This window comes from Onthophagus taurus, chromosome 3, assembly GCF_036711975.1.
Source record: "Onthophagus taurus isolate NC chromosome 3, IU_Otau_3.0, whole genome shotgun sequence".
Classification (NCBI taxonomy): Eukaryota; Metazoa; Arthropoda; class Insecta; order Coleoptera; family Scarabaeidae; genus Onthophagus; species Onthophagus taurus.
Window position 1 is genome coordinate 27,967,325 of NC_091968.1, and position 25,990 is coordinate 27,993,314.

Consider the following 25,990-nt stretch of genomic DNA (forward strand, 5'->3'; position numbering starts at 1 on the left):
GCCGTCTTGAGAGACGTGCGGCTAAGCCCAAATGATTCTAGTTCTCGGTCTAGTGTTAGTTCTAGTTTTACACTAGCACTATCACTAGAATTAACACAAGACCTGGAACTAGAATCATTCGGGCTTAGCCGTCTTGAGAGACGTGCGGCTAAGCCCAAATGATTCTAGTTCTCGGTCTAGTGTTAGTTCTAGTTTTACACTAGCAATATCACTAGAACTAACACAAGACCTAGAACTAGAATCATTCGGGCTTAGCCGTCTTGAGAGACGTGCGGCTAAACCTGAATGTTTCTAGTTCTCGGTCTAGTGTTAGTTCTAATGACAGTGTTAGGTAGCGCTAGTATGCACTAGATTGCGCTAGATTCTATTTTGTTATTGAACTAAAACTAGAACTAACACAAGACCTGGAACTAGAATCATTAGGGCTTAGCCGTCTTGAGAGACGTGCGGCTAAGCCCAAATGATTCTAGTTCTCGGTCTAGTGTTAGTTCTAGTTTTACATTAGTACTATCACTAGAACTAACACTAGACCTAGAACTAGAATCATTCGGGTTTAGCCGTCTTGAGAGACGTGCGGCTAAATCCGAATGTTTCTAGTTCTCGGTCTAGTGTTAGTTCTAGTAACAGTGTTAGGTAGCACTTGCATGCACGCTAGATTCTATATTGTTATTGAACTAAAACTAGAACTAACACAAGCTCTAGAATCATCTGGATTTTGTTGTCTTGATAGACGTGCGGCTAAATCCAAATGTTTCTAGTTCTAGGTCTAATGTTAGTTCTAGTGACAATGGTAGGTAGCACTAGTCAGCATAAGAAATCACTATATTGCATATTTTTATTGAACTAAAATTAGAACTAACACTAGACCTAGAACTAGAAACATTCGATACTTTCTTAAAAAGGGCTTAAAAAAGTTGTAACCCGCAGGAAATTTCCCGACGATGCAAGATCAAACTTAACGCCTCGCGTGTTTGCGCAAGCGAAGTGTAATCAGTTCGGAACACTTCCACGGGCGAAGTTTACACGCCAGCGCCTCCATCAGGGATCCACCCAAACTCGATCCCACCAAACCCCAGATCCCCTTTCCTTTTGAATCCACCCTTAAACCGCCCTCTTTATCCCTAGGTCTGATCGTTGCAAAGACAACTCCAGAGCCGTGCTATCGATTTAGGTCTCTCTCTCTTTTCTCCTTAGATCTCGTAGTCTCAAGAGATTACTCACCACGAACCAGGAAAGAACCGGCAAGATGAAAGAAAGAAGGGAAAAAGTGAGAAAAGGAAAGATAGAGAAGAGTAAGTAAAAGAAACGGGACGGAATAAAAACGAGGCGTATAAGTAGCCTCTCCGAGAAATTAAAATCTCGGTGGGTGAGTTGGAGGACAGGGAGAGTTGGGGTGGTTGGATTCGCCGGGGGAGAATCTAATTACTGGCCTCGTGGAATAATGGAGTGGTGCGCCGGCGGTGGAGGTCGTAAAACGGTTTTATTGCCGTTTAGAGATCCGACCTTGTGCAGAGAAGTTCTTTGAGACCACGTCTCTATGGGGGGAAATTCGACCCCGGTGCTAATTCTTTTTAACCGGAGAACTAATGAGATGAACGAAAAAAGGGTTTTCACTCGATAAGGAAACTAAATCGAATAAAAATGATATAAAATGAATTTTTCACATTTTCAACTTGAGGTTTACACTTTTGACAGGGCAAATGGACCTTAAACTTTCTTGTAAAACTTCCCCACCACATGATTTATTCGGAGCTTCAAGAGCAGGAGTGCCAACGGGACGGCAAACGAAGTGAAAAAGTTTAATTTCGCCCCCGATTTATAGGGGCGGAAACGGAACCCTCCAGTCACCTAATAACGACTCGTAAATTCCGGCTCCGTTCATCCTCAAACCTCCCCCCTTCCATTTCAACCCAACGAAAGGGATCGAAGGATTTTGAGGAGCCGAAAGATTTTCTTCGCTCAAAATCCATCACACTCGCGATCGGCCCCTTCTAAATCTAAAAATCGCCCTCTTCGCCCCTCATTTCTGCGACGACCTGCTCGACAGATTTCCGCAGATTTGCTCCCGGGGGTTGGATGCATTATTTTTAGAATTTCCATCCGGGCGGGCGAAATCGGGCGGAATATATTACCCCGTCGAGTCGAGAGGGTAGGAAATGAAATTGGATTCGGAATTTAGTTACGATGTCGAGTAGCTCGAAGAGGGGGGCGGGGTGAACCCCCGGGGTAGAAATCTGCCCCTGAGTGGAAACGGAAAGGCAGTGCCGGTCGCGGTAAACGGTATTGATGTTTTATTGCCCTGTTTACACGTCGAATATGAACGTGGGGGGTTCGTGGTAAGCACTCGATAAGGTCATGACCTATAACTACGAAGGGTGTTAATCGACTTTATTAAATGATTTATTAATACCAAAATGGGTGATAGGAGGAACAAAGGTGCACGCCTTGGCGTACGCGGACGATTTGGTGGTTGTTGTTCGAGAAAGGGCTCTGGAAAGATATTTTAAAGCGAAGGGGTTGGAGGTAAACACCCAGAATACAAAAAAGATAATGAGGAGGTGGCAGGGAAGAGAGATAGAGCAAGTGAAAGAGTACACGTATAGTCATGTTCACGGGAAATGCACGCTCAAGGTTACGCGCTCATGGTCAAGTGCTGTTGTGAGATCCGACATGCCGCTGGCTAAACGAGCTGAGCCGAGCGCACACCAAGCTCGTAGCTCGTGGGCGTTCGGCTTAGTCCGTTTAGCCAGCCGAGCCAGCGGCATGTCGGATCTCACAACAGCGCTTGACCATGAGTGTGCATTTCCCGTGAACATGACTGTACCTGGGATATGGTTTCCCGGAAAGTAATAAGGTCGAGACGCACGTGAGGGCGATGGAAAAAAGAGCGAACAGGGTGATGGGGAGAAAGAACTTTTGAGAGGGACGTGGGAAAAAGAAAGGTTATGTTTGATGGCTTGGTAAAGAGCACAATGATGTACGGCGCAGAAGTGTGGGGATGGAGAGCACAAAGTTTGCTGGACGATATTCAAACACGATATTGGAGATGGGTACTAGGGTTGGCAAGGGAGACCCCAGGGTATGTGCCAATTCTTGAGTGGTCATGGTTGCTTTAAAGCCTACTTACACAAACATAAGAGAAGAGAGGAAGAAATGTGTGATTATTGTGAAGATAAAATAGATGATGTGGAGCATACATTTTTTGCTTGTAAAAGATGGAATGAAATATGTGAGGAAATGTGGAAAAAATTGAAAGAAAAATGGAAGATTGTGGAAGAGTTTGTAAGGGAGGTGGTTGTAACAAAGGAAAGGGAGGAGAAGGTTCAATGGCAGAGAGAATGAATTTACAATACTCCGAAGAAAGCTCGTTTTTAGTGGGTCGGGGCTTTTGTGCCTTAACCCCACACTATCTGACCGCTCAAGATCCCAGGTCAGATGTCTGTTCGCAGATTTTCCCCAACCTCGTAAAAAAAAAGAAGGGTATGTAGTGAGGGAGGAGGTTAAGGTGGAGGCAGTATGGATGGAGGTGGGGAGAAGAGCAGTGAAGTATGAGGAAATGATAGAAGCAAGACCACATTGCAGGATCCTGGGAGAGTGCTGGAGGGAAATTAAGGAGAGGAGGCTGATCTATGGGCAAAGACACAGGGAAGAATATTATAGAAGAGTGGGATACTCACTAACTGAGATCGAAAACAGAACAGCGGAAAGAGGTGAAATGTGTATTGGTGAAACTGAGAGATAGGGACAGGGATATACAGAGGCAGGAAAGAAGGTCACAGATACGAAAAGGGAGATACAATGAAAGGTATGGGGAGATAGTGACAGAGGAACTGCCAAAATATTTGTTGATCGAGGGGGATGATGAAGGGAAGAGATTGGAGACTAGATTTCGCTATGGTAATGAGGAGAGGGGTGTAGTGAACTAAGGGAGGAGGCAATGGATAGGAAGCAGATTTTGGGAGAGGGGGGCGAATACAAAAGATGGATGAGGGAGGTGATGGGGCGAGGAGGCGAAGGGGTGGAAAGGGGGAGGAGTGTAGAAGATCTGGAGGTGTATATATATACAGGGCTTTCCAAAACTCCCGGGACGGAGCTATAAGTTTTGAACGAGCGAAGGAAAAGTTTTGGGTTGGGACTACCCCTACATTTTTAAATAGCAACCTCTGTCGAGTTTTACCTTATTTTAAAGGTAATGAAAAAGCAGCACAACCCCATAAACCAAAAGCCGATATCTTAATTCTATCAAGAATGATGAGGGGTTGGGTTGGGTACCAAATGGGAAAATAAAATGTTTTCATGTTTTTTTGCACGTTTATTACGATCTTTATAACAAATGTTTAAATTGTCGACCTTCTTCGGTCTCGCAATGACTCAAACGCTCATAAATGGGATTTTGAACCATCAGGAGCCTATTTCTAGTGATATTGGTGGTTTCTTCAAGTATGCGATTTTCCAAATCATTTATTCATTCTGGTTTTGTTGCATACACTTTACTTTTCAGAAACCCCCAAAAGAAAAAATCGAGTGGTGTTAGATCAGGAGATTCTGATGATCACTCAATTTCAACTCTTCTACAAATCCAACGATTTGGAAACGTGAGGCTTGCACGACTAAACCACTTTGTTGGAACCACTTATTGTCAATACCATTAGGGTATACGGAACACTTGAAATTACTTGATTTTATAATAGTTGCAGATATCTGTCTCCGTCCAAATTTCTATTAATAAAAAATGGACCAATTACATTCTCTCCCATAATACCAATCCATCATTGAGATCTTATATATAATCTAGAGTGCGTATGTGGTGGTGGTGGGGGTAATCAGAAAGTCAGACATGTTGGATGTACCGACCTGAATTTAGCTATAGTTTCAAGTCTCTACTGTACCTACAATTATAACCTCACAATTCTCATAAACATATTGTTATTTTTATTAACATTTTATTTTTGTTTCACATATGTTTTCTATAATTTGGTAGGGTGGAAGATTATTTACAACAGTCCATAAAATGTTTCTGGTTACTTGACTTGAAATTAACAATTGGAGTTCAAGGAAAGTTTATTATTAAGGAATGTTCAGTTACATATAAGATCTCAGTGCAGTCCATACATTAATTTTCTGCGGTCTTGATGATGATCTTCTCTTATTAAACGTGGATTTTCGTCACTTTAATATCAATAATTGTGTCTATTAACCTTGCCATTCAAGTAGAAAGTAGCCTTATCAGAGAAAACAACATTCAAAAGAAAATTTCGCAGAATTCCAACCTTCCTTCGAAGTCACCTTCGTTCAATTCCTGAACTAGGTGAAACTTACAGGGGAAATATTTATTTCTTTTCAAAATTTTGTGAACCCTTTTAGTAAGAAACTTGAAGGTTCTGCAATAAAGGACAGTTCTTCGTTTTTTCTGGAATTGTTGCAGATTTCAGTCTACCAGTTCTCGGAAGATCTTTTACAGTTCCCTCTTCTTGAAATCTTCGAACAGTTCTTTCGACAGTTGATTTAGAAATCGGTGATCGGTGATCAAAAAAAATCATTGAACACGTGCCGCACTTCATCGTAAGATCTTGTTCTATCCCCAAAGCCACGAATCATTAAAAGAGTGATTCTTTCTTTTTCGGCTAGTTTTTGTGCTATTTTTGGAGTTAATAGTAGTATAAAAACGAGAGTTCCCGACCGGAAGTTAATCCCCCTAATCCCCCTGTGACGTCTGCACGTGCGCGCGCAGGAAGTGACGTCACAGCGCGGGAAATTTGAAATGAATGTGGCGCCATCTGGTGGTGTGTAGTGAAACTAAAAAACATGTCATGAATGCCATGAATGATCAAAAGTAAAATTTTGAAAATAAGTTTGTTGAAAATAGTTGAAAGAAAACCTCATAATTCTTAAAAGAATTAAGATATTGGGTTTTGGTTTATGGGATTGTGTTTCTTTTTTCATTACCTATTTAAAAATGTAGGCATGGAAGTTCTAACCTGTTCTAAAACTTATAGCTCCGTCCTGGGAGTTTTGGGAAGCCCTGTATAGTAGAAGGGAAAATTGTAAATATTAACCCTTCGTCTGTAAACGAAAAATTTATTTTTGCATACATATTTTTTTATATGAAATGAAGAAATTATTTGCCTAAACAGTTGTAGGTCGGACAGGAAATACCCAGGTTTATAGAGGAAGGGTTAAAAAACAATAAAATGCTTATAAGTAATACCAAAATAATAATTATTTCTTACCACTATTTGATTTGACGTCATCGGATCGATGAAGATCTGGTTTAGCTAACATCGCTAATGGATTATGAGCAGGTCCTCCACCAAGTGAAGAAAGCCCCAATATGCTAGCAGCCGTACTTGGGGGTGGCGCCCCTAAACCAGGATGTGGCATCATTGAAATAGGGGGCGCAGCGGCGTGTGCAGGTAATTGTTGAGCGTGCATTTGTTGTAGTAGTCTCGGAAGATCCGGCCTTTGTTGCTGAAAATAATAGAAAATATAATTTTATTTTTTTCTCATAAAAAAAATTCAAAGCCGGATGTTAGAAAAAGGGTTTTAGTAGTTTCAGGGTTAGTTTTGTTTAATAAGAAAAAGCGACAAAGCCGCAGAAGAAATGGTGAGGTAGTCAGTGAGTGATCGCAAAAAGTGGCGGAAAAGGGCAGGTGTGAGAAGCAGAAAACTAAAACTAACCTGAAACATGACGTGATGGATCATAGAATCGGGAAACTTTTTCTACAAACAAAAACAGAGATAGAAATACACTAAATACTCTACGTAGAGAGAGTTATTTTATCGCTAAAAACGTTATTTCATAAAACATTATAAAACCAAGAAAATATGGTTTAATAAAAATCTGAAACTAAAAAAAAATTTTGTATTTTAGTAAAAGCAAAAAGTTAAACTTCTTTTCACGATCCCATCATCACTGGGAAACCTCGACAGCTTTGTCTAAAGGCGTGAAAAATGCAAGGGGTGAGTTCCCAAGATGGATGCACGACGTCAATATTTAAAACCGAGTCTCTCCCTGTGAAACAAAAGTGGAAATTTCCGGGGACGAAATCCCCCACGGGGAGTTGGGAGCGGAAGATTTAAGGGTAGATACGGGAGTAAGCGGCGGTGGTGAAAGAAGTGGAAAAAGGAGCGCGAGGCGGGCGAGAAAAGCGTTTTCCACCGGTGCATGAATAACAAAGGAGATCTCGGCCGGGGGCGGCGGCTTCACCCTACAATCCGCTCCCGTGCAAATTTTCCACCGCAGTTTCGGGACCGGGTACATTTTTAATGCTAATCTGGGGCTTTATTTTCGCGCCGAATCCCCGCGGCCACCGGTTTTTCGAGAGATCTATAAATACGGCCTCGAGCAGCATAAAGGGGCACAAAGGGGCGGCTCGAGTGGCGCCGGGGACCCGAAGAACGACGCCAACCCTCGAGAGTTCACGCTCGGCCGAACTTGAATATCGCCCTCGACTATTCACTTGAACCCCATCTGAATAATAAGATGAATATTTCGATTTTAATAATGCGAGACGGGAGTCGCGGGTGGTTACGGGGTGGTTCAAGAGGGCGAAGTCTCGAGGGTGTATTTCGACCAAAAGAGATGATGTTTGAAAACGTTTATATTGGATTTCGGTTTTGTGGATGAAAACGTTACTTAACCTTCGACCATCCGATTTTTATAACACCAGCGGGCGCGTTTCATAAATTTTATGACATCAGGTCCGTATTAATAAGTATTACATTATTATTAAGAGTAAAAATATTTCATTTATATCATACAAGTATTAGGAACATAAAATGAAATCGATTAATTTTTGAAATCTAACAACATTTATAAACTACATACCGAGTGTCATCATTGCAAGTATGCAACCAATATCACACTGAATATATCTGAATACGCAAATCGCGTATTGCAATACCAGTACTGTGATATTGGTTGCATATCTGCAATGATGACGTCGGGTACGATAATTAATTAACACACTGTATGAAAGCAGTAACCATAGCTACGAAACTACTATGCACTTGCACTGTTCCACATAAAATGTAACATAGCTTAATAGTACAGGTATTGAGTAGTTTTGCAGAGGAAAAGTTTTGCTTGGAAAAAGCTTGAGTTTTCAAGCCGTACGTCTTTCAAGATGGTTCAACCCGAGTGTTTCTAGTTTTAAGTTTAGTGCTAGTTCTAGTTTTAGTTCAAATAGAATATGCAACATAGTAATATCTTATGCTAACTAACGCTACCTACCACTGCCACTAGAATTAACATTAGACCTAGAACTAGAAACATTCGGGTTTAGCCGCACGTCTCTCAAGACGGCTAAACCCGAATGATTCTAGTTCTAGGTCTAGTGTTAGTTCTAGATAGTGCTAGTGTAAAACTAGAACTAACACTAGACCTAGAACTAGAAACATTCGGGTTTAGCCGAAAGTCTCAAAAGGCGGCTTGCACTAGCACTATCTAGAACTAACACAAAACCTAGAACTAACACAAGACCTAGAACTAACACAAGACCTAGAACTATAATCATTCGGGTTTAGCCGTCTTGAGAGACGAGCGGCTAAGCCCGAATGTTTCTAGTTCTAGGTCTAATGTTAGTTCTAGTGATAGTGGTAAGTAGCACTAGTTAGCATAAGATTTTTATAGCTTTGGAAGGGAAATGCCTTCGGAGTGCGTAAATCACACTCAGACAATCGGTCTCACCCCCGGCCGGTCCACCGCGCCGTTCTAAACTAGTTTCGCACGTGTACTCACCAATAGATTCGACACGGAAAGAGAAATAAACGTTTTCCGCTATTGGACGACGTTAAACAGTTGTGTGGTTATTATAAACATTTCGGAAGAATTTTATTAGAAAGATCGCTTCAGAATAATGTATCCTACAACCGTATAATGCTCTGATGCAGAAGATACGGGACACCTTTATACCTTTTTTGCCATAAAGACAACCTCAATGTATAGTTTTTTACATTTTTTTTTCATCATGTTCAAAATACATGCCTAACCTAAGGAGATATATTATAAAAACGAAAATTGTCATACATTTTATGACAGCGCACCCACTCGAAAGTTAATAAGGTTAGTACAACAAACATAACAAGGTTTGTTGTGCTACGTTAGCAGTAAGTCTAGTATATGTATAGTGTAATTAATTGTAAGAGATATAGTTGAAAGAAGTCAAATAGAAGTTAACGATACAGTCTTTAATTATTAATTGGTTATCTTTACCAAACTACCAAAATACGCGATTTAGTTATTGCAATACCAATACTGTGATATTGGTTGCATACTTGCAATGATGACTATATTGATGTCTATATTTAAATTTTTTTAACGATTTCGATTTAGTATTTTCAATTTAGTGTAATTGGAGGTTCGACACCCCGCGTAAAACAAATAAAACCCGCTACAGGTTCGCTGTCCGCCGCTTGTCAATCGCCGTTTAAAAACGCGCTCTCATATTTTCGACACGCTCAACAGCCCTTCTAGTTAATCAATACTGGTTCGTTCGGGACGATGAAAAATGGCCCGCCGTTAAAAAAAAGTTGTAAAAAAGTCCTGCTGTAACGAACGAACGTACGGCAATTGTAATAAAACGGCGGGCGCGAGCAGCAATAATTGAATGGGGTACTTGATCGCGGAGGGCCGCGCGTTGCTGGATTATGCAGTTTTTCGGGGGCGCCACTGCGAACATGTCAACGAGGTACCGAGTACGTCACTTGCATCGCCAACTAATTGGATTATGATGGTCGGGGGAGGCTTTTTGCGTCCCGCACCAGATGGCGTTATTCGAGCTTGGGGGAACGAGGGTTGGTAGTAACGGTGGTAGCGCCCCTTTTGTGCGAATTGAGGGGGCGGAGGCGCGCACGCCGAACAAAGCGTCCCGGCACTCGAGCAAATTGAAAAACAGAGCGGGGGAAAAAAGCGCAGCGGCAGAGCTTTACGGGCCGGCGGGCTCGTGTTTGCTGAAATAAAGCTTTTTTAAATTCGGTGGAGCGCCGCTTTTTCGTCTCACCGCCCCCTATCGTCTACTCTACACACCACCCGCCGCTCCGAATGTTCTGCGCGCGTCGCTCTCTGCTAACGCCGGACGAAAATTTAATTTACGGTGGCGTAAAGGACGTAATGGGAAATAGGGGGAACGCTTTTGCAAATTGTGATGCGGGCTTCCCATCCCCATTTTCTTTTCCAACCCATCCGACATCACGAAAAAAAAAAAGAATCCAGAGCCTCTTTTGAGTAAAACTCTAATTTTAGGTTTTAAGTCGCGTAAGTTTGGTTGCATAAACCGAAATCCGAAGAAACCCCTCTGACAGACAATGTCTTTGGAATCGGGGATTATCCGAACGAGCCGACGTAACGGTAAATATTTCGCGGCTCGACGAGAAATCCTAAAATCCAGAAATCCGGCCGCGAGCTCGGGTCGCCTAGAGATCTCTCGGATCGGCTTAGACGCCCTCTTGGCTTTGACTTGAATCTACAGACTAACGCTGACTTATGAAGTCGAAATGACGCAGAGATATAACGTTCAACATTTCTATCACACATCATTTCATTTTTCTTTGTTTTCCAATTACTTATTTATTTTGACAGTTTTAGAGAAATTGGAAAATGTAAACATTACGTTTCCATGGTTATGAATGTATACAGGGTGAGTCAATAGTGCGGGGACGGTTTTATGTCATCATATCGACTCATGCAACGAAAACAATTGTAACTCATTTTTAACAGAGTTGAGAAAAACGCTGCTCAAGTTTTTTACAATATCTAGTGATATAGAAAATATAAATTTGTATGCGAGTCATATATCAGAAAATCAAGCAAGCTATAAAAATCTTATGCTAACTAGCGCTACCTACCACTGTCACTAGAACTAACATTAGACCTAAAACTAGAATCATTCGGGTTTAGCCGTCTTGATAGACGAGCGGCTAAACGAGAAAAATATCGAGAAAAATACGGAAATATGAAAATTGGATGAATTTGTTGCTTTTGCAAGTAGTTAATGGTAACACTCTGGAAATGGAGCATGTTATAAAAAAACTTTTAGAACAAAAGTTGTAGCAAATTTTATTCTTAGCAATATTGCTTTTTTGCACTTTTACTGTTAGATGCGTCAATATCGAGAAAAATAGGGAAATATGAAAATTGGATGAATTTCTTGCTTTTGCAAGTACTTAATGGTAACACTCTGGAAATGGAGCATGTTAAAAAAAAACTTTTAGAACAAAAGTTGTTGCAAATTTTATTCTTAGCAATATTGCTCTCTTGCATTTTTACTGTTAGATGCGTCAATATCGAGAAAAATACGGAAATATAAAAATTGGATGAATTTCTTGCTTTTGCAAGTACTTAAAGGTAACACTCTGGAAATGGAGCATGTTATAAAAAAACTTTTAGAACAAAAGTTGTAGCAAATTTTATTCTTAGCAATATTGCTCTCTTGCACTTTTACTTTTAGATGCATCAATATCGAGAAAAATACGGAAATATGAAAATTGGATGTATTTCTTGCTTTTGCAAGTACTTAATGGTAACACTCTGGAAATGGAGTATGTTACAAAATAACTTTTAGAACAAAAGTTGTTGCAAATTTTATTCTCAGCAATATTGCTCTCTTGCACTTTTACTATTAGATGCATCAATATCGAGAAAAATACGAAAATATGAAAATTGCATGAATTTGTTGCTTTTGCAAGTACTTAATGGTAACACTCTGGAAATGGAGCATGTTATAAAAAAACTTTTAGAACAAAAGTTGTAGCAAATTTTATTCTTAGCAATATTGCTCTCTTGCACTTTTACTGTTAGATGCGTCAATATCGAGAAAAATACGGAAATATGAAAATTGGATGAATTTCTTGCTTTTGCAAGTACTTAATGGTAACACTCTGGAAATGGAGCATGTTATAAAAAAACTTTTACAACAAAATTTGTAGCAAATTTTGTTCTTAGCAATATTGCTCTCTTGCACTTTTACTTTTAGATGCATCAATATCGAGAAAAATACGGAAATATGAAAATTGGGTGTATTTCTTGCTTTTGCAAGTACTTAATGGTAACACTCTGGAAATGGAGTATGTTACAAAATAACTTTTAGAACAAAAGTTGTTGCAAATTTTATTCTTAGCAATATTGCTCTCTTGCACTTTTACTATTAGATGCATCAATATCGAGAAAAATACGAAAATATGAAAATTGCTTGAATTTGTTGCTTTTGCAAGTACTTAATGGTAACACTCTGGAAATGGAGTATGTTACAAAAGTTCTTGCAAATTTTATTCTTAGCAATATTGCTCTCTTTCACTTTTGCTCTTACACGCGTCAATATTGAGAAAAATACGAAAATAGGAAAATTGTAAACATTACGTTTCCATGGTTACGAATATATTATACAGGGTGAGTCAATAGTGCGGGGACGGTTTTATGTCATCATATCGACTCATGCAACGAAAACAATTGTAACTCATTTTTAACAGAGTTGAGAAAAACGCTGCTCAAGTTTTTTACAATATCTAGTGATATAGAAAATATAAATTTGTATGCGAGTCATATATCAGAAAATCAAGCAAGCTATAAAAATCTTATGCTAACTAGCGCTACCTACCTTTGTCACTAGAACTAACATTAGACCTAGAACTAGAATCATTCGGGTTTAGCCGTCTTGAGAGACGAACGGCTAAACCCGAATGTTTCTAGTTCTTGTGTTAGTTCTAGTGATAGTCTTAGTGCAATACTAGAACTAGCAGCAGACCGAGAACTAGACTCATTCGGGTTTAGCCGCACGTATCTCAAGACGGCTAAACCCGAATGATTATAGTTCTAGGTCTAGTGTTAGTTCTAGTGATAGTTTTAATGCAATACTAGAACTAGCAATAGATCGAGAACTAGAATCATTCGAATTTAGCCGCACGTCTCTCAAGGCGGCCAAACCCGAATGATTCTAGTTCTGGGTATTGTGTTAGTTCTAGTGACAGTGCTAACAGTACAACTTTAATGAAAAATATGCAACAATCTAACGCTAATATATATAGGGTGTCTACTAGTCATCTGAAAGATTGTGTCGGATTCCACAATTTCAATTTGGCAACGATACTAATTTTCGTTCGAAATGGACCAGTTTACACGCCAAGTTTTTCTAATTCATAACGATCCGGACCTATCGCTTTAGTAATGCGGTATGGACCCATAAATTTAGGCAACAATTTCGATTCTGCTTGGAATTGCGTTTTTTTCATAGCTGCGATGCTACCTTCTTCATATAGGCTTACCGGTTTTCGTTTTTGTTGTAAGCTTTTACATTTTCTTCTTGTACTTTTCCTATCTGTTGTTTTGCTTGTTCTCGTAACTTCTGTCGATCTTGATTGTTGTCGTGATTGTTGTCGATCTTGACTGTCGACCAAATTGTTTTTGGTATTCTTGTTGGATTATTTCCTTTAATCTGATTTCCTCTTTTCTTCTCATGGTTACTCCAAACATTAAGTCAAATGGTGTTGTGTTAATATTTCTTTGATATGTGCTGTTTATAGCTTCTTGGAGTCTTCTTAGATGTTTATATCAATTATTAGGTTTATTCTCATATAATTTCGACAAGCATGGTATTATAATTCTGTTTATTCTTTCTACTTAGACATTTCCACGTGGCACTCCAGACTGATATGGCAATACTCCTCTTTAATAAACTATAGCGACTCACTTCACTCCACAATCTCGACATAAAGCAGAACTTTTATGCATCAAAAACTGCAGAGGCTCATACATTAACAAATATGGAGATTCTGACATTTGAAGACATAAAGAGAGTAATAAATTTTGTGTAATGAATTTTGGGACACCTATATATGGTAAAATAGCCAAATGAAATTTGAATAGTCCCAGTGGTGAAAATCGTTCGATTAATTAATTAATAGCCGTTCGATGACAATTAATTAATAGCGAAAAGCGGGAGTAAAGGGGGTTTTTGATGATGATGATGGTCGTTGTTGTTTATACACGGTTTATTTTAGAGGGTGGTGGTGATAATTGCGACTCGCACGCGAACTAATAATCAATTTCGTTCTCCGCTAATAATTGGTTTGCCGCGGAAATTTTGAAAAGCTCCGACGCGGACGAGAATGAAAGATTGCAACCAATTTGTTGGGACGTGTAAAATTAAATAGGGCGGTTGGAAATTCGTTCGTACTTGCGCCGAGCCGGGGTAATTTTGGTATTAATTGCGCGTTTGTACGCAGAAGTTTTAGTCGTACAATTCAACGGCGGAAATTGCGTCCGGACGCGCAATTAAATTATTGTACGCGTTGTTGCCCCGTTCCCACTCGTCGTTTTGTTTCGACCTATTTTATTAATTATATTAATTATGTATTGTACTTGTCTCGTTGTATTTAACAAGTGTATTTAATTATTTAATTTATAACCGCTTGTATTTCTATTTATCGTTGATATATATTATTATTTACATTAATAATTAAAAAGTTTGCCCTAATTGAATTTCATCGACAATTACAGTGTGCTGTTGAACACCCTGTATATACAGGGTGAGTCAATAATGCGAGGACGGAAAATAGTGGCTTTATTGTTGAAAATTAAAGAAATGGTTTTATGTCATCATATATTACCATCAAAGCTGCATCGATTCAAATTATTTCCAGTTATACTGGGTGTTTCACTATTCCAGGACCGCACTCAACTTAATTTTTTTAAATGGAACCCTATGTATTTTTTTAGATATGCTGATTGGGTGTCTTAAATGTTACAACTGCATATCTTGTTTTAAATTTTTGAATGTAAGGTTGCCAAGTTATTAATTATTTTACGAAAATTCTGGGGATATCGATAAATAAAGCTTGGGTCTTTCGATCACCGCTAGTACTATTCGATGTTGACAGGGTGTTTACCAAAAGCGACTAATTTATGCAATTATGTTATTTGCATAATTTGTTGCTTTTTCAAGTTGTTAATGGTAACATCCGGGAAACGGAACATGTTATAAAAAAACTTTTGAAACAAAAGTTATAGCAAATTTTATTCTTAACAATATTGCTCTCTTGCGGTTTCACTATTAGATGCGTCAATATCGAGAAATATACGAAAATATGAAAATTGCATGAATTTGTTGCTTTTGCAAGTACTTAATGGTAACACTTTGAAAACGGAGCATGTTATAAAAAAACTTTTAGAACAAAAGTTGTAGCAAATTTTATTCTTAGCAATATTGCTCTCTTGCACTTTTACTACTAGATGCGTCAATATCGAGAAAAATACGGAAATATGAAAATTGGATGAATTTCTTGCTTTTGCAAATACTTAATGGTACCACTCGGGAAACGGCGCATGTTATAAAAAAACTTTTAGAACAAAAGTTGTAGCAAATTTTATTCTTAGTAATATTGCTCTCTTGCACTTTTACTATTAGATGCGTCAATATCGAGAAAAATACGAAAATAAGAAAATTGGATGAATTTATTGCTTTTGCAAGTACTTAATGGTAACACTTTGAAAACGGAGCATGTTATAAAAAAACTTTTAGAACAAAAGTTGTAGCAAATTTTATTCCTAGCAATATTGCTCTCTTTCACTTTTGCTCTTACACGCGTCAATATCAAGAAAAATACGGAAATAGGAAAATTGGATGAATTTGTTGCTTTTGCAAATACTTAATGGTAACACTCTGGAAACGAAGCCTGTTATAAAAAAACTTTTAGAAGAATAGTTATTGCAAATTTTATTCTTAGCAATATTGCTCTCTTGCACTTTTACTATTAGATGCGTCAATATCGAGAAAAAATTAGAAAATATGAAATTTGGATGAATTTGTTGCTTTTGCAAGTACTTAATGGTAACACTCTGGAAATGGAGTATGTTACAAAATAACTTTTAGGACAAAAGTTGTAGCAAATTTTATTCTTAGCAATATTGCTCTTTTTCACATTTGTTCTTACATGCGTCAATATCAAGAAAAATACGAAAATAGAAAAATTGGATGAATTTGTTGCTTTTGTAAATATTTAATGCTAACACTTTGGAAACGGAGCATGTTATAAAAAAACTTTTAGAACAAAAGTTGTAGCAAATTTTATTCTTAGCAATATTGCTATCTTGCACTTTTACTACTAGATGCGTCAATATCGAGAAAAATACGGAAATATGAAAATTGGATGAATTTCTTGCTTTTTCAAGTACTTAATGGTAACACTCTGGAAATGGAGAATGTTATAAAAAACTTTTACAACAAAAGTTGTAGCAAATTTTATTCTTAGCAATATTGCTCTCTTGCACTTTTACTATTAGATGCGTCAGTATCGAGAAAAATACGAAAATAAGAAAATTGGATGAATTTATTGCTTTTGCAAGTACTTAATGGTAACACTTTGGAAACGGAGCATGTTATAAAAAAACTTTTAGAACAAAAGTTGTAGCAAATTTTATTCTTAGCAATATTGCTCTCTTGCACTTTTACTACTAGATGCGTCAATATCGAGAAAAATACGGAAATATGAAAATTGGATGAATTTCTTGCTTTTGCAAATACTTAATGGTACCACTCGGGAAACGGCGCATGTTATAAAAAAACTTTTAGAACAAAAGTTGTGGCAAATTTAATTCTTAGCAATATTGCTCTCTTGCACTTTTACTACTAGATGCGTCAATATCGAGAAAAATACGGAAATATGAAAATTGGATGAATTTCTTGCTTTTTCAAGTACTTAATGGTAACACTCTGGAAATGGAGAATGTTATAAAAAAACTTTTACAACAAAAGTTGTAGCAAATTTTATTCTTAGCAATATTGCTCTCTTGCACTTTTACTATTAGATGCGTCAATATCGACAAAAATCCGAAAATATAAAAATTGGATGAATTTGTTGCTTTAGCAAGTACTTAATGGTACCACTCTGGAAACGGAGCATGTTATAAAAAAACTTTTAGAACAAAAGTTGTAGCAAATTTAATTCTTAGCAATATTGCTCTCTTGCACTTTTACTATTAGATGCGTCAATATCGAGAAAAATACGAAAATATAAAAATTGGATGAATTTGTTGCTTTAGCAAGTACTTAATGGTAACACTCTGGAAATGGAGCATGTTATAAAAAAATTTTTAAAACAAAAGTTGTAGCAAATTTTTTTCTTAACAATATTGCTCTCTTTCACTTTTATTCTCAGATGCGTCAATATTGAGAAAAATATGAAAATTTGATGAATTTATTGGACTTTTGGAGATTAAAAATGCTGAAACATCCTGTATATATAACATCTGAATTATACATTAACTACTTAGTCAGGGTTTGTACCTGTTTACTGATTACACACGATAATGCAACTGACATTACTATTTAATGATCACGTGGATAATAAATTATAATGTTCGGTTAAAGTAATAGCTATCATTTTCATTCTAACGGACCGTAAATGCGTGCGGATCATATTACGTTATTTAATAAAAAATTTAATTGCCCTTGCAATCAATCCGAAGCGTATATTTACGTCGTATATGTTAAATTAAGTTGCGAAAGGAAATTTTAATCTAATTATCCGTTATTAATGACAATAACAATTATTTGAAGCATATTTAATAATTTAATGACGAAAATTTATAGTTGATGGTGAAATTTATATAAATATTACGTTTGCTTGGCATTAAAACCTAACGAACCGTAACGAAATATTTTCTTTACGCCTATTGATTTTGAGTGTTAGCGAATTTCGCATTTTTCTGCCTCCTTTCCACCAGAATGTTGTCCATTTAAACTACGAAATTGATAAAGGAATTACATAAGCTTTTACTATATGTTATACAACAAGAGGTGCATGTAGGCGACTTTCTTCAACAATCGTTCATATTTTCCGGTCTAAATACCAAAAGAATTGCAAGGCCGCGCCGAAAATAAATGTTTATTTATTGATTAATTAAGTGTTAAGTGAAAGTCGTATTTATATAAATAAAGACTTCCAATCTCAACGAATCAATTCAATTTTCATCTTAATTGAGTTAACACACTTAACACATTCAAAATGATTAAATTGGTTTTATTAGCAACAATTTTCTGCACGGTTTATTCTTACGAAGCTAGATCTTGGACGGGACGAGATTGGCAAAGTAATAGTGGTGGTAATTGGGGTGGAAATGGTGGAGGAAATTATGGTGGAAATGATGGTGGAAATGATGGTGGAAATGATGGTGGAAATAATGGTGGAAATAATGGTGGATGGGATGAAGGAAAAGATCAATGGGCTCCAGCTAAATACGAATATAATTATGGGGTAGCAGATCCAAAAACAGGAGATAAAAAGGAGCAATGGGAGGAACGTGTTAAAGATAGAGTCGTTGGACAATATTCATTGGTGGAACCTGATGGTACTAGGAGGATTGTTAAATATGAAGCTGATGATAAAAATGGATTTAATGCGAAGGTGATTCGTGAAGGTGAAGCTTGGCACCCACAAGGAAGACGCGATTGGAAAAATTAAATATTAAAATTGTTATTATGTTGTTTCTTAGATTATAATAAAAAGTTATCATAATAATAGTATTCTTTTTTAACCACCTCAATATTAAAGCACAAGAAGAATCTTGCTTTAATCAGCAAGATATCACAGTGGCATGACTACAAATTTTAACATAACGTCTAGAATTGTACTGGTGAGATGTCGAGTTGCAAAAAAAAAGTCCACAATTATGTTGGACAGCTTTACGATAATTCCAAGCTTTAAGACAAAAGTTAGAATTAGAGTGGTGAGACTCCAAACTTAATTTACAACGAGTAGACATCATACAGAAAAAGAATTAGAACTAGGCAGAAGCCCTAATATCAAGAAAATATTGCGAATTGCGAAGGAATTGATTCCCTTCGTCAGAATTACCATGAAGTATCTGGGCTTAATCCTCAATCTGCTCATTTGAATGAAATTAACTCAAAATCCTGTACATCATATATTACCCAAAATTTCTCCTCAACTTTTAAAGCATGTCCTATATTCCCGGTTTATTTTGCTATTGCTGTTTAATATTAATTAAAGAGACGTGGCACTCCCAAAATGTTGTTATCATCATCTTTTCATAGTACAGGGTCAAAATCTTTTTTGAAAAGTAACACTGGTAGTTTGAACCTTAAATCGAAGTTCGGGTTGGATTTAGGTTGGATTGAGACTGGGTTGGGTTGGGATTGGATTTGGGTTGGGTTCGATTTGGGTTCAGGTTGGATTCCAGTTGGGTTCGTCTTAGGTTTGGGTTGAGTTCAGGATGAGCTTCGCAGTGATAAGCTGCAAAAAAGTTTGAGTTTGTTCTGGGAAGGTGTTAGTCATCAAAGGAACTACATTGGACATATTTTAGATAGCAAGAAAAAGACAAGAATTGCATCGACAAAGATCTAAATAGCAAGAAATTCTATTGGTATGGTTCTACATGTTAAGAAAAAGACTGGATTTATTCTGGTAAAACTCCAAACTGCAAGAAAACCTCTGCATTTACTCCGGACATATACTATATAGATAGCAAGGGGAAGTCAAAAATTGCATCGACAGAATTCTAGATAGAAGGACATTCTACTGGTTTGATTCTAGATTTAAAAAAACACTGCATTTATTCTGGTTAGTCTTTAAGCTGCAAGAAAAGATCTAGTTTTATTCTGGCCAAACTCTAAACTGCAAGAAAAAGTCGGGATTTATTCTGGATAGACTCCAGGAATGTAGGAAATGTCTAGAATTGCACTGAAGATATTCTAGATAGTAGAATAAAGCTAATAATTGCTTCTACAGAGTTCTAAATAGCAAGATATTCCACTGGTATGATTCTAGATTAAAAAAAAACACTGGATTTATTCTGGTCATATTCCAAAATTGTAATTATGTTGTTTCTTAGATTATAATAAAAAGTTATCACAATATAATAATCTTTTTTAATCACCTCGATATTAAAGTAAAGTTAATTAAAAAAGTGCAAGAAGAAGCTTGCTATAACCAGCAAGATCCAGCAATTCCATCTGGAATTACATTGGTGAGACTCCAGAATTAATTTACAACGACTAGACATAATACAGAAAAAGAATTAGAATTAGGCAGTAGCAAAACATCAAGAAAATATAACAAAATGGAAAAGAATCCTGATCATGAGGTATCTGGGCTTAGTTCTCAACTTGCTCGTTTTAATGAAACTAACTCAAAATCCTGTACATCATATATTAACAAAATCCCTCCTCAACTTTTAAAGCATGCCTTATATTCTCGAGTTGACATGGTACTTTGGCCAACTCGGTTTATTTTGCTATTGCATAATAGCGCTTTTTAATATTCATTAAAAAGATGTGCCACTCCCAAACTGTCGTTATCATCATCTTTCTATAATTCAGGTTCAAAATCTTTTTTGAAAAGTAACACTTGCAGTGGGCGAACCTCAACTCGAAGTTTGAGATGGGGTCTGGAATTGGGTTCAGATTGGATTCAGGTTGGGTTCGTGCTGTGTTTGGGTTGGGTTAGGATTGAGGTTGGAGTATGTTTGGGTTGGGATTAGATTTGGGTTGGATTGGAATTGGGTGCAGATTGGATTCAGGTTGGGTTCGTGCTATGTTTGGGTTGGGTTAAGATTGAGGTTGGAGTATGTTTGGGTTGGGTTGGATTTGGGTTCAGGTTGAATTCCAGTTGGTTTCGTCTTAGGTTTTGAGTTGGGTTTCGATTTGGTTCGAATTGGGTTCGGATTAATTTCAGGATGAGCTTTGCAATGATGAGCTGCAAGAAAGTTTGAGTTTATTCTGGGAAGGTGTTGGTCATCAAAGGAAACTACATTGGACATATTCGAGATAGCAATACAAACAACAACATTCGAAACAAAGTTCTAAATAGCAAGAAATTTTATTGATGTGGTTCTACATTTTAAGAAAAAGACTGGATTTATTCTTGTAAAACTCCAAACTGCAAGAAAACCTCTGAATTTACTCCGGACATATACTAGATAGCAAGGGGAAGTCAAAAATTGCATCGAAATAGCAATAAATTCTACTGGTATGATTCTATTCATTATTTTATTCAGGAACATCTTATTCTTATCAAGGTCAGACACATCTTGTGTGATTGCCCCTCATCATATCAGGATCACACCTCTGGGAGATGTCCTAGTCTTTGGCAAATCCCTAGGCTGGTTGATGTAACCAGAGTGTGTGATGGGAGGATGACCATGAGGTCCAATGGGGCCTAAGTGTGGTAATCCATATATACATACATACATGATTCTAGATTTTAAGAGAAATACTTTATTCTTGGCAAACTCCAAACTGCAAGAAAAAGTGTGGATTTATTCTGGACATTCTGAATTAAAAGAAGAACCATCGGATTTATTCTGGTCAGACTCCAAGCTGCAAGAATACGTCTGGATTCATTCTGGCCAAACTCTAAACTGCAAGAAAAAGTCTGGATTTATTCTGGACAGATTCCAGGAATGAAGGAATTGTTTGGAATTGCACTGAACATGTTCTGGATAGCAAGATATTCTACTGGTTTGATTTTAGATTAAAAAAAAAATACTGGATTTATTCTGGTCAGATTCTTAGCTGCAAGAGAAGTTCTGGGTTTACTGTAGGTAGACTTACAATGACTAAAGGGAGCAAATAGCAAGAAAAAGTGAGAATAATAATAATTTTTTGATTTAATAACTTCAAAATGGTATTAATTATAAATCGGATGGGTCATAATTCATCGAAGAGTATTAATTTCGAAGCGAGAGCAGCCAACGTAAACATACACTTATCGTTTTTGAAAAGTAACACTTGCAGTGAGTGAACCTCAACTCGAAGTCGGGTTGAGTTGGACTTGGGTTCAGGTTAAATTCCAGTTGGGTTCGTCTTAGGTTTGAGTTGGGTTCGGGTTGATTTCAGGATGAGTTTCGAAGTGATAAGCTACAAAAAAGATGGAATTTGTTCTGGGAAGGTGTTAATCGTCAAAGGAACTACAATGGACATATTCTAGATAGCAAGAGAAAGACAAGAATTGCATCGACAAAGTTCTAAATAGCAAGAAATTCTACTGATATAATTCTAGATTTTAAAAGAAATACTGGATTTATTCTGGCTAAACTCTAAACTGCAAGAAAAAGTCTGGATTTATTCTGGGCACTTTACTGGTATGATTATAAATTAAAAAAAAAACATTGTATTTATTCTGGTCAGACTCCAAACTGTAAAGAAAAGTCTGGATTTATTCTCCAGGTTTTAGATGAACTCTGGAATTACGTTGATGTGATTAAACCGTCTTAGTTATATAATTATTTTAACACAATTTATTAAAAGCAATTCAGGTTAGGTTCGCGTTAGGTTTGGGTTGGGTTGGACTTGGGTTCAGGTCAAGGTTTATAGAACATAAGGTTACCTCATTCCCTATGCCTCTGTAGTATCGATTATTACCCCGCAAATTGACGTCACTGGTTCGATACAGTCAGAATAAAAGATACCCTATACGTGCCTATACTGTGGTACAGTCTATATAAAATATTTAAACCTCGCATCGTGTTGTGTTGTTCATAGAACCAGCTACGTCACTGACCCACCTTGCCTCTCAGAGGAGGAGAATCGGTATTGGGTAACCTTATGTTCTATAGACCTTGGGTTCAGGTTGAATTCGTGTTGAGTTCAGGGTGGATCCCAGTTAGGTTCGTTTTAGGTTTGAGTTGAGGTTGGGTTCGGATTTGGTTTGAATTGAGTTCGGATTGATTTCAGGATGAGCTTCGCAGTGGTTATATTCTAGATAGCAAGAGAAAGACAAGAATTGCATCGACAAAGTTTTAAATAGCAAGAAATTTTATTGGTATGGTTCTACATTTTAAGAAAAAGACTGGATTTATTTTGGTAAAACTCCAAACTGCAAGCAAACCTCCGAATTTACTCTAGACATATTCTAGATATCAAGGGGAAGTCAAAAATTCCATCGATAGGGTTCTAGATAGCAAGAAATTCTACTGGTATGATTCTATTCATTATTTTATTCAGGAACATCTTATTCTTATCAAGGTCAGACACATCTTGTGTGATTACCCCTCATCATATCAGGAACACACCTCTGGGAGATGTCCTAGTCTTTGGCAAATCCTTAGGCTGGTTGATGTAACCAGAGTGTGTGATGGGAGGATGCACAAGAGGTCCAATGGGGCCTAAGTGTGGTAATCCATATATGCATACATACATACATAGTCTGGAGTCTGGAGATATTCTGGACGTTGTACTGGTATGATTATAAATTAAAAGAAAACATCGTATTTATTCTGGTCAGACTCCAAGCTGCAAGAATAAAGCTGGATTAATTCTGGCCAAACTGCAAATTGCAAGAAAAAGTCTGGATTTGTTCTGGGCAGACTCTAGGAATGAAGGAAATGTATGGAATTGCACTGAACGTATTCGAGATAGCAAGATATTCCACTGGCATGATTCTAGATTTAAAAAAAAACTTGGATTTGTTCTGGTCAGACTCCAAGCTGCAAGAAAAGTTTTGGAGTTACTGTGGATAGACTTATAGTGACTAAAAGGAGCAATGGCAAGAAAAAGTTAGAATAATAATAATTTTTTGATTTAATAACTTCAAAATGGTATTAATTATAAATCGGATGGGTCATAATTCATCGAGGCGTATTAATTTCGAAGCGAGAGCAGCCAACGTAAACATATACTTTCAATTAACATCGGTACATACATAAATAATCGATGGTCGAAATGGGAAAATCTATTTTCCGTGATATAGAATTTGGGTAGAGACCAAATTCAACGTCTACCGTTACCCATTACACGCACAATGCCCGCGAAATTAATAATGGGCTCGGTCGTAAATACTTTCCGAATTTAGACCGAGCCCGATTTGATTTACCATTAAAACAAATTCTGATCGGCCGCCGAACCGTCCCATTGTTATTACTATTATCCCATGCGCGGGCGCTAATTAAACCGGGTTCGGTGCGTTATTGCCGACGGTTCGCAAATATAATTCCCACCCAAAATTATTCGATTTCGGCGCATTGGTTTTATCGCGTTTCCATTTGCCCTAAAAATTTAATCCGAAATCCGCTATTCGGATTATTAGATTATCTTCGAAACCAAGCCACAATGAAAATAATTGCTAATAATGTACGCGAACATTGAATTAATCGGCTAAATTCGATATAATTATTACCATCGCAAAAATAAATCAAAAAGGTTTATTATTTCTCCGTTCAGACAGTTTTTAAATTAACAATCACACGGATGAATCCGCGATTACGTCCCTTTCCTAACGAATATAAACGGATAGAGAAAAGGGGGGAAATGAAAAATAGATCAAATAGACAAACTGAAACGGAAAGAATCGGTAAAGCAATTTGGTGCTACACATCCTGAATACAAATCACAAAGAAATATCTCAACGTAGCCCATATGGTCAAAGATAATAAATTATGTTATTAAGCCGATTAAATTTTAGGTTAAAAAATATTCCCCACATATGAACCAAACAAAGAAACTAAAGACCTTAACGACTCCCACCTTTCAAACACCACCTTTCGAAACGTTCAAATTAACGAAAATTTCGTTCCGCATGAACGAGCCAAAGTAGCGCCACCATGAGTATATAAATAACCAAACCCATGAAATTTACAAGTCAGTTAACACAGACTTATTCAACTCAATAGTCGTACTATCAAAAGCATTAAAAATCAACATGTTGAAAATCTTTTTATTAGCTTTTATCATCTGTCACGTTCATTCTTGGGGTGCAAGATCATGGACTGGAAGAGATTGGCAAAGCAATAGTGGAGGAAATTGGGGTGGTCTAGGATGGGGAAGAAATGATGGAGGTTGGGGAAAAAATAATGATGGTGGTTGGGGAGGAAATAATGGTGGTTGGGGAGGAAATAATGGTGGTTGGGGAGGAAATAATGGTGGTTGGAGAGGAAACAATGATGGTGAATGGGACGATGGTAAAAATCAATGGGCACCAGCAAAATACGAATTTAATTATGGAGTAGCCGATGCAAAAACAGGGGATAAAAAAGAACAATCCGAAGAACGTGTTAAAGATAGAGTAGTTGGACAATATTCATTGGTGGAACCTGATGGTACTAGGAGAATTGTTAAATACGAAGCTGACGATAAAAATGGATTTAACGCGAAGGTAATCCGTGAGGGCGAAGCTTGGCATCCGGCTGGAAGACGCGATTGGAAAGGAGATGGGGATGATTGGGGTCGAGGTGGAAAATGGTAAGGGTCAAATCTGATGGGATTACAAGTAAATTGATAGATAGGATTACGATTACTTCATGTTGCCATTTTCATCTTTATTATTTTCTTATCCTCTTTCACTGTAATTATTGTTCATACTCCTCATGTACTTAATTGTGAGTGTTTATGTAATATTTAAATAGATATTTATGAAGTATAATTATTTTTTTATTTTCCACAAATATATAATACACAATTAGTTGTTGAAGATTATTGCAATTCTGATGTACCTACATCCCCAAATCTTGTAATATTGTAAGAAGTATCCATACTTAGGCTACTTCAGTTGAATCCTAACCAAACTCCTGAATCCGACTGCAAGTACATAAAGCTCGAACAAGACTTCAAGATTTAAGATGAATTCTGGAATTGCATAACATAAACAAATCTGGGCAGACTTCAGATTGCAAGAAAATGTTGGACGAATTCTAAACTGGAAGAAAATGTTTGGAATGACTCCGATATGATTGCATTGGATAGATTTTAATTTTTTTTTTTCCAGACTTCAAAGAGAAGTCTAAAATCACAACGACTAGATACACCAAAACTGTGAAATTAGGCAGAAGTCCACATATTAATATTAAATTGCAAGAGCAAGTCTGGAATTGTATTAGTAAGATTTTACATTACAAAAAGAAGTCTTTGGCTACACTGGCAAAGCTCCAAATATAAAGAAAATTCTCTGAAACTGCATTAGATCAAACTCCAACTTGTTAGAAATGTCTAGAATTAGATTAATGATACTGCAGATTTCAAAGCGAAGTCTGTAACGATGCTGGCAA

At 37.2% G+C, this 25,990-nt stretch overlaps 3 protein-coding genes across 6 annotated transcripts in view; 2 read left to right on the forward strand and 1 right to left on the reverse strand.

The window, feature by feature from the left end:
• Positions 1-25,990, reverse strand: part of LOC111428761 (transducin-like enhancer protein 4) — a 200,846-nt gene that overhangs the window by 41,765 nt on the left and 133,091 nt on the right. For 2 of the 4 annotated variants that reach the window (XM_071194706.1, XM_071194705.1), the window contains exons 6-7: positions 6,679-6,720; positions 6,231-6,468 (exon numbers count right to left, since the gene is read on the reverse strand). In XM_071194706.1, the coding sequence (XP_071050807.1) occupies positions 6,231-6,468; positions 6,679-6,720 (280 nt within the window). The remainder of the gene's footprint in view (positions 1-6,230; positions 6,469-6,678; positions 6,721-25,990) is intronic. The other 2 variants (XM_071194708.1, XM_071194707.1) reach the window with 1 other exon arrangement.
• LOC111422416 (adult-specific cuticular protein ACP-20-like) lies at positions 17,952-18,505 on the forward strand. Its single transcript, XM_023055618.2, has one exon. It carries the CDS (start codon positions 17,998-18,000, stop codon positions 18,451-18,453), a length of 456 nt encoding a protein of 151 aa, XP_022911386.2. The 5' UTR covers positions 17,952-17,997; the 3' UTR covers positions 18,454-18,505.
• LOC111428757 (adult-specific cuticular protein ACP-20-like) lies at positions 24,571-25,368 on the forward strand. Its single transcript, XM_023064424.2, has one exon. It carries the CDS (start codon positions 24,649-24,651, stop codon positions 25,189-25,191), a length of 543 nt encoding a protein of 180 aa, XP_022920192.2. The 5' UTR covers positions 24,571-24,648; the 3' UTR covers positions 25,192-25,368.

What these genes read in the sequence shown, in the direction of transcription:
- LOC111422416 (XM_023055618.2), top strand. Translation starts at nt 17,998, where the DNA reads ATGATTAAATTGGTTTTATTAGCAACAATTTTCTGCACGGTTTATTCT.
- LOC111428757 (XM_023064424.2), top strand. Translation starts at nt 24,649, where the DNA reads ATGTTGAAAATCTTTTTATTAGCTTTTATCATCTGTCACGTTCATTCT.